This window comes from Rhinoderma darwinii, chromosome 1 (assembly GCF_050947455.1).
Source record: "Rhinoderma darwinii isolate aRhiDar2 chromosome 1, aRhiDar2.hap1, whole genome shotgun sequence".
NCBI lineage: Eukaryota > Metazoa > Chordata > Amphibia > Anura > Rhinodermatidae > Rhinoderma > Rhinoderma darwinii.
Genome location: NC_134687.1, coordinates 416,869,689 through 416,884,805, shown reverse-complemented (window position 1 = coordinate 416,884,805; position 15,117 = coordinate 416,869,689). Strand labels below are relative to the sequence as shown.

Genomic DNA, 15,117 nt, shown 5'->3' with positions numbered 1-15,117 from the left:
AAGGGTCATAGGGAAGTATGGAGGGCGCACACGGGCTGAGAGCCCTCCATACCCTGCGGCCGTTAGTCTGGGCTGTCAGCTGTAAAACACAGCTAACGGCCGGAAACAGCGATCGCACTGTTCCTGGCCGTTTAACCCCTCAAATGCTGCTATCAATCGCGACCGCAGAATCTGAGGCGTTATACAGAGGGGGGCGGCCCTCTCCGACAGCTCATCGGCGCCCCCACACCGCGATCGAAGGGAGCCAGTGGTTGTCATGGCAGCCCGGGGGCCTAATGAAGGCCCCCAGGGCTGCCTTTTGTCTGCCTCTGTTAAGCCGTGTCTCTGGCACGGCTTAACAGAAGCCTGTCAAAATAACGATATACTGCAATACATTAGTATTGTAGTATATTGTACCAGCGATCTAATGATCGCTGGTTTAAGTCCCCTAGGGGGACTAGTAAATGGTGTAAAAAAAAAGTTTAATAAAAGTTATTAGTAATGAACAAAATATATATTAAAAGTTCAAAAAACTCCCCTTTTTCCATTTTTCCTCTAAAGGGATGTAAAAAATAAACAAAATTGGTATCGCTGCGTCCGTAAAAGTCTGAACTATTACAATATACCATTATTTACCACACACGGTGAACGCAGTAAAAACAAAAAAATGTAAACCGCCAAAATCTCTTTTTTTGGTCACTTTAGCTCGCAAAATTTTTTTTCATAAAAAGTGATCAAAAAGTTGTACATACCAAAACATGGTACCAATAAAAACTACAGCTCGTCCCGCTCAATGTACGTAAAAATAAAAAAGTTTTGGCTCTGAGAATGTGGTGAAACAAAACTATTTTTTTTTTCAACAAATTTTTTTCTTTTTAAAAGTAGATAGATATATAAAAAAAACCTATATAAATTTCGAATCGCCGTAATTGTATTGACCCACAGAATAAAGTTCAGTTGTCGTTTTTACCGCACGGTGAAAGCCGTTAAAACGAAAACCAAAAAGACAACGTAGGAATCACAGTTTTTTCCCCAATTTCGGCCCACAAATATATATTTTTTTCAGTTTCCCAGTACATTACATGCTACTTTAAATGGTGCCATTAAAAACGACAACTCCTCCCGCAAATAATAAGCCCTCAAACCGCTCTATTGATGGAAAAATTGAAAAAAGTTATGGCTCTTGGAACGCGGGGAGTGAAAAACGGAAAAAAATTTAAAATGGCTCGGTCCTTAAGGAGTTAAACGATTCTTATCGTTGAAAGAGAGTTTGTTCTCTCTTCCCATACAGGGAGTGATATGAAGGGTCATGTATTTCTTGTTTCCCAGCTTATCAAAGCATTATTGCGAACACAAACATCTCTTCTCATGAAGACGGCTATTTTATTGCTAAACTTCCCGCAGCTCCTTCTCACCTCAAACAATGCCAGATTTCGGTCATACGAGTCTTCTCCCTCTTCACTGTGATTCTGATAAGGAGTGGAGTTCTTCCACCGATCAATCTCTGCAGAAAATACAGTCGTTACAAAATCTGTCCTGCACCTCACTAACACCATCATGTCTCTCCTGGTTAAACGGTACCTAGCAACTTGCTGTTCTCCTCTGTTACTGACGTTTGACTTCGATCTTAAAGAGAAAACATGATAGGATTAGCAACTCTAAATTAAGGATTTACGGAGAGTGCGGCTAGAGAGTCTTTAAAACACAGGAAATAATGTTTTTTTAATTTCCTGAACACATTGTCAACATTCAAGTCATGGCTATATCCTGGCAGAACTAAACCGTCTAAAACCGCCATTCATAAGAGTTGTACCTAAATATGGAAACGTTTCACGCGCAAATTTAGCCCATATAAGAGGTCCCGACCACAGCCTATACGCAAATCTAGTTGAATGCAGTGCTAGGGTGTAGAATAGGCGATGATTGATGGTGCGGATGAGAGATATATATACACATATATATATATATACTGCCTGAAAGCAGACAGCCCAGGTATACAGTTCTGCAAATGTTGCCACTAGCAGTTTAGGCTTATTGACAATTTAAAGTCCGCAGCTTATAAAAGTAAAGCTTATATAATGATATTGTAATGATATCCATGCATAGTTGGAAATGTCTGTGGCAGAAGATATTTTTCCGGACTTCCTGTATGCAATCCTATTTACAGCTTTAGATCGGATATACTTTAGGTTTAGTGCCGCTCAGTAATACCCTGTAACCGATTAGAATTACCATAAGGCAGTTCTGCTTTATAATAAAGTAATAGGAAGCCGGTATCCACTGCGTTCATCTAAACATCACAGGCCTTTTAGATCCTGTGGTCACCGTGAAGCTCCTTGTGAATTCGGTTACATAATTCACCTGCTTGTTTTTCTAAACCGCAGATTAGACAAAAATAGACACAGACTGGAAGAAAAAGTCCAGATAACTTACCAGCCCCCCAGAGCCCTCCTTCTCTGATGGACATTGAGCTCGCCGCTTCGGTCTCATCCTCCGGATCAGGCACTTTTGTGACGGTGAAATGTGGCATGTTTTATACCGCGCTTTCCTTTTTTCTGCTTCTTTGTACTCAGTCTGCTGCTCTCACACTGATGCTTTCTTGTAACATTGCACTTCTATATGTGAACAGCTAGGAATCCTTTGTAACTTATGGCTTCCCCCAGTGCACTAGTAACCGATTGCTGACTGCACGCCACACAATACTTCCACTTCCCCCACCCCTTATCTCTTTATTGTGGCTTCTCCTATTTTGGGAACTTGAGTAGTCTTTTTCCTCCCGTCCACTCTTCCAATCTTCCTCTTCTGGGACACGCTCATTATCAGTGCTTCCCTGTCACATGTTTCATCCATGTGGGAGGTGCCTCATCTTAAAGGCACAGCTACGTCAGTAGTACCTAGTCAAACCACACAGGTGTGTAACCTTGCCTCCCTGTGACACCTAACTCACATCTCAAGTTGTTGTGGATTGGGTGTTGGGCCGCTGTTGTCATTTGTTTCCCAGTACAATACAATAGGTGCCAAGCAGAGCGTCTGTGATTAAAACATTCTCATAAACTGCCTGGGGTGTGACTTAGAAATGTACAATAAATAAATACATCTGTTCTAACAGCAATCGACTGAAATTAGCAAGGGTGCGTCCTAACCCCGGGTTACCCTAATAAGAATGTAACCAGGGTAGTCAGGATCAGACAATAGTGGGCTTGTCCATCATTTACAGTGATGTCCCGAGTGTAAACCATTAGTATGGGTTAAATATGTTGTTATTTAGTACTACTACAGTCCTAGCACGAACCGACAGAGCTAGAATGCTATATTAGGACAGATGTCTTCAGTGCAATGTAATGGAGGACCACCTGGCTATATGTTATCTGTTTGACTACAGACGTTGCGGCGGTGGTACAAAGTGCATGGATTTTTACCGCAATTTGATGCGTTCTTCACCGCAATAAAAAACGCATTAAATTGCGGTAAAAACGCATGCATTTTTCAGATGCGTATTTTTATATGGTTTTTAACTGCACCTCAATCGCAACTTCTGAATACATCCTAACAGCAGTCTATATAGGCCAATTACTAGGACACCCAAGTTAACATCTAAAAGGTGGAGCACACACGGAGTGGCAGCCGCACGCTGCCAAAACCACGCTTACACGTTGGCAAATTGCTGCATGATTAATAATTAATTGTGTGGCCATTGTGGCTGGGTTTCAGCCATGTGCGTCTGCTGGGGCCTGTGTTCTCACTCTAATTATCAAGGATGCAAATGTCCTTTTAGGGTCCATTCACACGTTGTAGTTAAGATAACGTGAGAGCCGCAAAAATAAAATGCATCTAAAAACTGCATGCGGTTTTACCGCTGCTTGATGCGTTTTTCGATGTGATTGCGATGAAAATCACAACCGCACTGGAGAATGCATCAGATCGCCGTAAAAACGCATGCGGTTTTCATATGCAGTTTTTCAATGCGGTTCTAACAGCACCTCAACCACAACGTGTGAATGGACCCTTATAATTGTAGAGGATACCAAACTGCAACGTGAGTGAATATCTCCATTATAAGCTATAGATTTTTGAGAAGCCAATGACACTATATACTGGAGAATACGGTGACACTCTATACCAGGGTGAGACAACCTTTTTTGTAAGGCGTGCCGATAAAAAAGAAAAATCAATGATGAAGTACTTAGTGTGCCATGCAAACATGAAAGTCATAACACAAACTGTTACCACGTATGTGTCATAAACCAATTAATCTGTTAATTAAACTTACATTTCAGTGTAACCCTTGTCCCGGACTTCCTTTGCAAAGGTGATCCATCTGTGGTACGTACAAGGCTACTGAACACCAGCTGGGGGGGACTAGCACATAGGAGGGACCACGGCTACTGAACACAAGCTGGTGGGGTGCACATAGGAGATACTGCGGCTACTGAACACAAGCTGGGAGGGGTGGTGCACAGAGGAGAGACCACAGCTACTGTACACCAGCTAGGGGGAATTTCACATAGAAGAGACCGTGGCTACTGAATATCAGCTCGGGGGCGCTGCACACAGGAGAGAGCAACTACTGTACATCAGCTTGGGAGCTGCACATAGGAGGGACCACGGGCTACTGAACACAAGCTGGTGGGGTGCACATAGGAGAGACTGCGGCTACTGAACACAAGCTGGGAGGGGTGGGGGAACATAGGAGAGACTGTGGCTACTGAACACCAGCTTGGAGGGGGGGTGCACAGAGGAGAGACCACAGCTACTGTACATCAGCTAGGGGGAATTTCACATAGAAGAGACCGTGGCTACTGAATTTCAGCTCGGGGGCGCTGCACACAGGAGAGAGCAACTACTGTACATCAGCTTGGGACATCTGCACATAGGAAGGACCACGGGCTACTGAACACCAGCTGGGGGTTAACATAGAAAAGAACACGGCTACTGAACAACAGCTGGGGGGTGCACATAGGAGAGACCACGGCTACTGAACACCAGATTGGGACGGTGCACATAGGTGAGTAATCAGTATCGCCAAGCGCATAATGAAGCGCCGTTGTCTCTTTCTGTGTTCAGTGCCACAAAGCCCACAACTGCGTTAAAGCAACGGGAGGGGGAAGTGTGCCAGCGAACTACATGTGCTGGTTGTGGCACCAGTGCTGACCCCCTGCTCTATACTTTGCAAACACTGGAATGGCCAGATTCCACATGTAGCTCATTCAATATATTATTTTGTTTCGTTTTGTAATTATCAGCAAAAATTAATGACTGTATCTGCTGTTAGTCTTCATTTTTATTTTACCTCCGACAAGCTTTTGAAAATTGTATTTGCTGTATTTCTTTTTTGAGGGCATTTACTCGGCTGATATTTCTAATACAAAAAGCCATCTTTATTGCCTGAGACAGGTCTGGACAAAAAAATAAAACTCCTTTTTACTGGGCATTATCTAATTAGTTGTGAACCTAATGAGTGGATAAAATGTAGAACTAGAAGACCTTATTCACACGAGCGTGACCTATTTGTGTTCGCAAAAAATGGACAGTTTTTTTATCCATCCATATTAATGTTCGTGTCATACGGGTTTCTCTTCTACAAGCACTTCCTGGTTTTAGATTTCCTTTTTTTTTTTTTTTGCATTTCTATAGCAACTGATCCATGCAAAATGATAAGCACACAGATGTCGTGCGTGTGCTGTCCGTGTTTTTTCACACACTCATAAACTTCAATGGACAAGTCTGGTCTGCAAAAACGGACCAGAATAGTGAACGCTGTGAGGTTCTCGCAATAAACGGATGTGTGAATCCCCCCTTTGACTTGTTAAAACAGACATCAGACGGACAAGAAATACATTTGGGAATAAAGCGTAAATCAGTCAGTGAGCCAAATTTTATAAAATATAATGAGGGATATAAGGAATGAGGAAAATAATTATTCTTGCAAAACATGTGGTCAGGATTTCATGTACGTAAATATCACTGAAGAAAGACATGAACACATAACACTGCTCTGTCCATCATCACCCCTTTCTGTTCTGGTTCTTTCCTCCTTCATACTGGAGCTAAATAAAGTATATGCCGATCAGCAGCATTTTCTAGGGGACCCCCTTAGGGTATGTTCACACGACAGCGTCCGTAACGGCTGAAATTACGGGGATGTTTCCGCCTGAAAACATCCCCGTAATTTCAGCCGTAACGGCATGTGCAGGCGCTTGAACGCCGCGTCCTTTACAGACGTAATTGGCGCTGCTATTCATTGGAGTCAATGAATAACGGCTCCAATTACGGCCAAAGAAGTGACAGGTCACTTCTTTGACGCGGGCGTCTATTTACGCACCGTCATTTGACAGCGGCGCGTAAATATACGCCTCGTGTGAACAGACAAACGGCTGCCCATTGCTTTCAATGGGCAGATGTTTGTCAACGCTATTGAGGCGCTATTTTCGGACGTAATTCGGGGCAAAGACGCCCGAATTCCGTCCGTAATTAGTGCGTGTGAACATACCCTTACTGTTCTGGTCTGAACATGCTCCTAGGCTGCGTTTACACAAACATTTTCAAGCAAAATGACCATGAATGAACTTTCTCCACTATATGTGCAGGAAAAAGAAAATGATTCCAACCAACCTATGGAAATCTATTCTATGGGCGCATAAAGATCTGGACATCTAAAAAAAAATAATTGTATTAGTATCTGCTACTACAAAGCGCAAACTATCAGAAACTATATTAAATCTCCATATATTCTTGCAAAAGACAAATGAATCTTATCCGACTTACCCAAATACACATTTACCAGCCATATAACATCAGATGCTGACTGTTCTGATCTGCTTTTCGTATATATTGTACATATACACTGTGAGTAAAGATGGTGATGGTCAATCAATGATCGGTGGTTTAAAAAAATCCTCTGAACTGGAGTTAAAAAATGGCGGCATACAGCATGTATAATGATGGAAAGGTCTATCAGATACTCAGACGATTACGCTATTGATTCCGTCAAAACGACAGAACCCTTGCACAACTGAGACAAACGGAAACCATTTGCACCGGATCCGTCTGTTTCAGTCAGGGCTCCGTTCTGATGGAAAGCCCCGACGGAATGTCAAAACGGAGCCCTGACGCAGATGTGAACGAAGCCTTAGGCCTTATTCACACGACAGTGAAAAACGGCCTTGCGACGGCCGTTTTCAGAACAATGATGTTCTATGGGTGTATTCACACGGCCGTTTTCAGAACAATGATGTTCTATGGGTGTATTCACACGGGCGTTTTTAATGGCCCGAGAATAATGGGCGTCAAAAAATAGGACATGTCCTATTTTTGGCCATTTTCACGGCCAGATTGCCCCATAGAAGTCAATGGATCCGTTTTTAACAGCTGTTAATACATGTAACAACCATTAAAAATGGATCTGTGACATGGGGATTGGCAAGGGAATTACTAGTTTCCTTGCTGGCTATCGGTGGCATGCTCACCGGTGCAGCGCTGTCCACTTCACGTGTGGTCTCTCGTCTTCACGGGGTCAGACGAGAGACCACACATGAAGAAGACGAGAGACGGCGCTGCATCAGTGAGTGTGTAGGGCATTGTTGCGCTCACTACAAGGGTTGTGTGGCGCTAGTACAGGGGGCATTGTACATAGTGGTCAACTGTAGTGAATTTTCTGAGACTGTCCAGAATTTACAAAGACAGTCACTGAAAATTCCTACAGGAAGTGGGTGTGTGTGTGGCTGTGTGGCATCATCTACAGGGGGGCTGTGTGGCATCATCTACAGGGGGGCTGTGTGGCATCATCTACAGGGGGGCTGTGTGCCATCATCTACAGGGGGGCTGTGTGCCATCATCTACAGGGGGGCTGTGTGCCATCATCTACAGGGGGGCTGTGTGCCATCATCTACAGGGGGGCTGTGTGCCATCATCTACAGGGGGGCTGTGTGCCATCATCTACAGGGGGGCTGTGTGCCATCATCTACAGGGGGGCTGTGTGCCATCATCTACAGGGGGGCTGTGTGCCATCATCTACAGGGGGGCTGTGTGCCATCATCTACAGGGGGGCTGTGTGCCATCATCTACAGGGGGGCTGTGTGCCATCATCTACAGGGGGGCTGTGTGCCATCATCTACAGGGGGGCTGTGTGCCATCATCTACAGGGGGGCTGTGTGGCAACATCTACAGGGGGGCTGTGTGGCAACATCTACAGGGGGGCTGTGTGGCAACATCTACAGGGGGGCTGTGTGGCAACATCTACAGGGGAGCTGTGTTGAATCATATACAGGGGGGCTGTGGCATATCATATACAGGGGGGCTGTGAAACAATCATGACAATGAGCTTCCTTTGGGTGTTTTCAGGGGGTTGGGACAAAAAATCCTGACAAATGAAATTCATCAGTTTTTTTTAACGGCCATGAAAAACGGATCCAAAATGGATATCAAACGGCCATTAAAAACGGACAGACGGAGTGGAAATGGATAAAAAACTTGGAGAGACACTGATGCAAAATGGCCATGAAAAACTGACAGTTGATCAGTTTTTAATGGCCATTTTTTTTCACTGTCGTGTGAATATAGCCTCAGTTGGTAATGCTTGAGCAGGCAGCATAGCAAATGTCAATCCTTCCCTTTTCTGCGAGAAAAGGAACCAAATATTTACATGACTCCGATATTTACAACACATGAATCGTCAGAAGTGCTTGTTACCAGGCCTCATGTAGCCGTCTCTACTTATAGTGTATCACCTCTAATCCCCCATTGAAACACATGCTCAGCCGAACATGCAAGGTAATTTATTTTGAGCAGAGATATGCGTGGATACAGATGCCTTTGACATCCCTTATCTTGGGGAAAATAAATAGAATGAACAAACACAACAAATTCTGTCAGCTTCTGTACACATTCAGTCGTCAGCAGATCAGAATGACAGGATCTGCCAACATCAATCTAAAGCCTATAGATACTCATTATAGAAAACGTAAACACGGCGTGCCTGTCGCCTTAGGGACGATACACTCTGTAGCGTTTGCAGTGCGTATCCACTCAAATATCACAGTTAGTGTGGAATGTGCAGGTACACTGAGAATGTAATTGGCTGGTCTCTTCACAGCCAACATAATTCCTTAAAAATCAGAGACTGATAAGAACAGAAAATTTTAACACAACAGACTCTACAAGATGCGCATAGAGCAGGAGTGCACAAACCACGGTCCGCAATGCCATTATAACACAACAGACTCTACAAGTTACCCATAGAGCAGGAGTGCACAAACCACGGTCCGCAATGCCGTTATAAGACAACAGACTCTACAAGATGCCCATAGAGCAGGAGTGCACAAAACACGGTCCGCAATGCCATTATAACACAACAGACTCTACAAGATGCCCATAGAGCAGGAGTGCACAAACCACGGTCCGCAATGCCATTATAACACAACAGACTCTACAAGATGCGCATAGAGCAGGAGTGCACAAACCACGGTCCGCAATGCCATTATAACACAACAGACTCTACAAGTTGCGCATAGAGCAGGAGTGCACAAACCACGGTCCGCAATGCCATTATAACACAACAGACTCTACAAGATGCCCATAGAGCAGGAGTGCACAAACCACGGTCCGCAATGCCATTATAACACAACAGACTCTACAAGTTACCCATAGAGCAGGAGTGCACAAACCACGGTCCGGCAAGGCCATTATAACACAACAGACTCTACAAGATGCCCATAGAGCAGGAGTGTACAAACCACGGTCCGCAATGCCATTATAACACAACAGACTCTACAAGATGCGTATATTGCAGGAGTGCACAAACCACGGTCCGCAATGCCATTATAACACAACAGACTCTACAAGTTACCCATAGAGCAGGAGTGCACAAACCACGGTCCGCAATGCCGTTATAAGACAACAGACTCTACAAGATGCCCATAGAGCAGGAGTGCACAAAACACGGTCCGCAATGCCATTATAAACACAACAGACTCTACAAGATGCCCATAGAGCAGGAGTGCACAAACCACGGTCCGCAATGCCATTATAAACACAACAGACTCTACAAGATGCCCATAGAGCAGGAGTGCACAAAACACGGTCCGCAATGCCATTATAAACACAACAGACTCTACAAGATGCCCATAGAGCAGGAGTGCACAAACCACGGTCCGCAATGCCATTATAACACAACAGACTCTACAAGATGCGCATAGAGCAGGAGTGCACAAACCACGGTCCGCAATGCCATTATAACACAACAGACTCTACAAGATGCGCATAGAGCAGGAGTGCACAAACCACGGTCCGCAATGCCATTATAACACAACAGACTCTACAAGATGCCCATAGAGCAGGAGTGCACAAACCACGGTCCGCAATGCCATTATAACACAACAGACTCTACAAGATGCCCATAGAGCAGGAGTGCACAAACCACGGTCCGGCAAGGCCATTATAACACAACAGACTCTACAAGATGCCCATAGAGCAGGAGTGTACAAACCACGGTCCGCAATGCCATTATAACACAACAGACTCTACAAGATGCGTATATTGCAGGAGTGCACAAACCACGGTCCGCAATGCCGTTATAACACAACAGACTCTACAAGATGCCCATAGAGCAGGAGTGCACAAACCACGGTCCGCAATGCCATTATAACACAACAGACTCTACAAGATGCGCATAGAGCAGGAGTGCACAAACCACGGTCCGCAATGCCATTATAACACAACAGACTCTACAAGATGCGCATAGAGCAGGAGTGCACAAACCACGGTCCGCAATGCCATTATAACACAACAGACTCTACAAGTTACCCATAGAGCAGGAGTGCACAAACCACGGTCCGCAATGCCATTATAACACAACAGACTCTACAAGATGCCCATAGAGCAGGAGTGCACAAACCACGGTCCGCAATGCCGTTATAACACAACAGACTCTACAAGATGCGCATAGAGCAGGAGTGCACAAACCACGGTCCGCAATGCCGTTATAACACAACAGACTCTACAAGTTGCCCATAGAGCAGGAGTGCACAAACCACGGTCCGCAATGCCGTTATAACACAACAGACTCTACAAGATGCCCATAGAGCAGGAGTGCACAAACCACGGTCCGCAATGCCGTTATAACACAACAGACTCTACAAGATGCCCATAGAGCAGGAGTGCACAAACCACGGTCCGCAATGCCATTATAACACAACAGACTCTACAAGATGCCCATAGAGCAGGAGTGCACAAACCACGGTCCGCAATGCCATTATAACACAACAGACTCTACAAGATGCGTATATTGCAGGAGTGCACAAACCACGGTCCGCAATGCCGTTATAACACAACAGACTCTACAAGTTACCCATAGAGCAGGAGTGCACAAACCACGGTCCGCAATGCCATTATAACACAACAGACTCTACAAGATGCGCATAGAGCAGGAGTGCACAAACCACGGTCCGCAATGCCATTATAACACAACAGACTCTACAAGTTACCCATAGAGCAGGAGTGCACAAACCACGGTCCGCAATGCCATTATAACACAACAGACTCTACAAGATGCCCATAGAGCAGGAGTGCACAAACCACGGTCCGCAATGCCGTTATAACACAACAGACTCTACAAGATGCGCATAGAGCAGGAGTGCACAAACCACGGTCCGCAATGCCGTTATAACACAACAGACTCTACAAGTTACCCATAGAGCAGGAGTGCACAAACCACGGTCCGCAATGCCGTTATAACACAACAGACTCTACAAGATGCCCATAGAGCAGGAGTGCACAAACCACGGTCCGCAATGCCGTTATAAGACAACAGAATCTACAAGATGCCCATAGAGCAGGAGTGCACAAACCACGGTCCGCAATGCCGTTATAAGACAACAGAATCTACAAGATGCGCATAGAGCAGGAGTGTACAAACCACCGTCCGCAATGCCATTATAACACAACAGACTCTACAAGATGCCCATAGAGCAGGAGTGCACAAACCACGGTCCGCAATGCCATTAAAACACAACAGACTCTACAAGTTACCCATAGAGCAGGAGTGTACAAACCACGGTCCGCAATGCCGTTATAAGACAACAGAATCTACAAGATGCCCATAGAGCAGGAGTGCACAAACCACGGTCCACAATGCCATTATAACACAACAGACTCTACAAGATGCCCATAGAGCAGGAGTGCACAAACCACGGTCCACAATGCCATTATAACACAACAGACTCTACAAGATGCCCATAGAGCAGGAGTGCACAAACCACGGTCCGCAATGCCATTATAACACAACAGACTCTACAAGATGCCCATAGAGCAGGAGTGCACAAACCACAAATCACCCTCCAGCCTTCAGGGCATAGACTTTATAGGGAGCGTTATGGTGCTGGCATTGTTATAGGTGGAACTGTGCGGCTGGTACGGTTATGGGGGCATTATTTGTCTGCCACTGTTTTGGTGAGCCTGTGGGATCGGCACGGTTATAGGGAGCATTGTGTGGGGGACGCTATGTGGCTGGCATGGTTATAGGGGGTATTGTGTGGCTGGTACTGTTATGAGGGGTACTGTGTGGTTGGCATCGTATGGTGGGCAACTGTATAAGGTGAATTGTGTTGCTGCCATGTTAGGGGGACATTGTGTGACTACCACCTGTATGGATGCACTGTGTGGCTAATACTATTATGGGGGCAAAGTTTAAAATGGTCGATTACAGATAACAGATTTATAATGACATACATTAAGTGACAAAGTTAAACATTAAGTGGAATTTTTTTTTATCCAATACACAGGGAGTTAGGTGTTTGTTAAAAATATTCCTCTATTTTTGAGTTAATAGGCCTTTAAGTGACCTTGTACTATTGTAATATGGGAGGAATTGTGAGAATATTGTATTAGTACCTTGCTCACTCAGAGATCTGTACATTGTTTGACTTTCCTTATAGAACATCAGTAATACTTTAAGCGCTGTGCTCGGGGAAGCCCTGATGTCACTGTCCATATATGTCACTATCGACTCTGGCCAGGAATTCTGCTCCAGGCGGAGCCCCTGACGGCAGTTATTTTTCATATGGCACCGTCTGCAGGCGTGGGGCCTGTATGGCACCGTCTGCAGGCGTGGGGCCTGTATGGCACCGCCTGCAGGCGGGGGCCTGTATGGCACCGCCTGCAGGCGGGGGCCTGTATGGCACCGCCTGCAGGCGGGGGCCTGTATGGCACCGCCTGCAGGCGGGGGCCTGTATGGCACCGCCTGCTGGCGGAGGCCTGTATGGCACCGCCTGCAGGCGGGGGCCTGTATGGCACCGTCTGCAGACGGGGGCCTGTATGGCACCGCCTGCAGGGGGGGGCCTGTATGGCACCGCCTGCAGGGGGGCCTGTATGGCAGTCTACGGCGGGGCCTGTATGGCACAGTCTACGGCGGGGCCTGTATGGCACAATCTACAGAAGGAGGCTGTAGGGCACTAAAGTTTGCTATGAGGCCCAGTGTTTCCTAGTTACTCCCCTGGTTACCAAGGACATTGACAAATGAGATAAGTGTGTGTCAGCAGCAGCAAAGACCCAGGACTATCTCAACAAAAAGACCTATAGGGACATTTCTATCTAGGCGTGTCAATCAAAACCTTCGCTAAAAATAATGCCTGTGAATAAGGTGCAGTATAAAAATTCCCATGTTCCATATTTACATCCATACAACAAGCATTATGAGCCTCCTGCACCTGAGAAAGAAAACATCAGTATTACCACCTACATGACCATCATCGAGTCATCAGGCAAAAACAAAACCAAAAGGCAACCCACAATAAACAACTACAGAAACTGTCCTAACCCAAAAGGACGATTGCTGAGGCCCTGAGCCTACTGGAAAACAAGAATTGGGAAAAGAAGATCAAAGGAATTTACATAATCTTTTCCCCGATATCCTTGAATCCTGAAGCTGCTCTACTAACAATCTGAGAACTGAGGTCTGCAGACATGAAAAAGTGACCGACCTGGGATCTGCAGTGTCCCTAGCAGCTATCAAGTGCCTTAAAGAGACTCTGTCACCACATTATAAGTGCCCTATCTTGTACATAATCTGATCAGCGCTGTAATGTAGATAACAGCAGTGTTTTTTATTTAATTTAGAAAAACTATCTATTTTCACCAAGTTATGACCTATTTTAGCTTTATGCTAATGACTTTCTTAATAGACAACTGGGCGTGTTTTACTTTTAACCAAGTGGGCGTTGTGGAGAGAAGTGTATGACGCTGACCAATCAGTGACCAATTAGCGTCATACACTTCTCTCCATTCATGTACTCATCCTGCGTTGTTCACTATGTGCTGTCACATACTCACACATTAACGTTACTGAAGTGTCTTGACAGTAAATAGACATCTCTTCCAGCCAGGACGGGATGTCTATTCACAATCCCGACACTTCAGTAATGTTTGTGTGGGACTTACAGCACAGAAAGCATGATCTCGCTGTAAGCTGTCATTTACAGCGAGAGCTCGTGAGATTACGCTTGTTGTGCTGTAAGTCACACACAAACGTTAGCGAAGTGTCGGGATTGTGAATAGACATCCCGTCCTGGCTGAAGGCGATGTCTATTCACTCTCAAGACACTTCAGTAACGTTAATGTGTGTGTATGTGACTGCACATAGTGAACAACGCAGGATCACTATGTGCTGTGTAAATGAATATGGAGAAGTGTATGACGCTGATTGGTCACTGATTGGTCAGCGTCATACACTTCTCTCCACAACGCCCACTTGGTCAAAAGTAAAAACACGCCCAGTTGTCTATTAAGAAAGTCATTAGAATAAAGCTAAAATAGGTCTTAACTTGATGAAAATAGATCGTTTTTCGAAATAAAAAATACTGCTGTAATCTACATTACAGCGCCGATCACATCATGTACAATATAGAGCACTTATAATGTGGTGACAGAGCCTCTTTAAAGGGGTTTTCCAGCCGATAAAAATTGATGGCCTATCCTTAGGATAGGCCATCAATAGCTGATGGGTCGGGGTCAGATTTCCATTGAAGTGAATGGGAGAAGGCTGCAATACCTGTGAATCGCCACTTAATGTGTGTCGAATGCTCACACTGAGCCAGAAGAAATGAAAGGGTAACAGCGCTTGTAAAAGCACTGCGGCCCCTTCAACAC

At 45.2% G+C, this 15,117-nt stretch overlaps 1 protein-coding gene across 3 annotated transcripts in view; it reads right to left on the bottom strand.

Moving 5' to 3' along the window:
- Window positions 1–15,117, bottom strand: part of SLC12A6 (solute carrier family 12 member 6) — a 53,215-nt gene that overhangs the window by 33,191 nt on the left and 4,907 nt on the right. For 2 of the 3 annotated variants that reach the window (XM_075829027.1, XM_075829036.1), the window contains exons 3-4: window positions 1,561–1,605; window positions 1,395–1,483 (exon numbers count right to left, since the gene is read on the bottom strand). In XM_075829027.1, the coding sequence (XP_075685142.1) occupies window positions 1,395–1,483; window positions 1,561–1,605 (134 nt within the window). Of the gene's footprint in view, window positions 1–1,394; window positions 1,484–1,560; window positions 1,606–2,412; window positions 2,809–15,117 lie in introns of those variants that run through there. The other variant, XM_075829046.1, reaches the window with a different exon arrangement.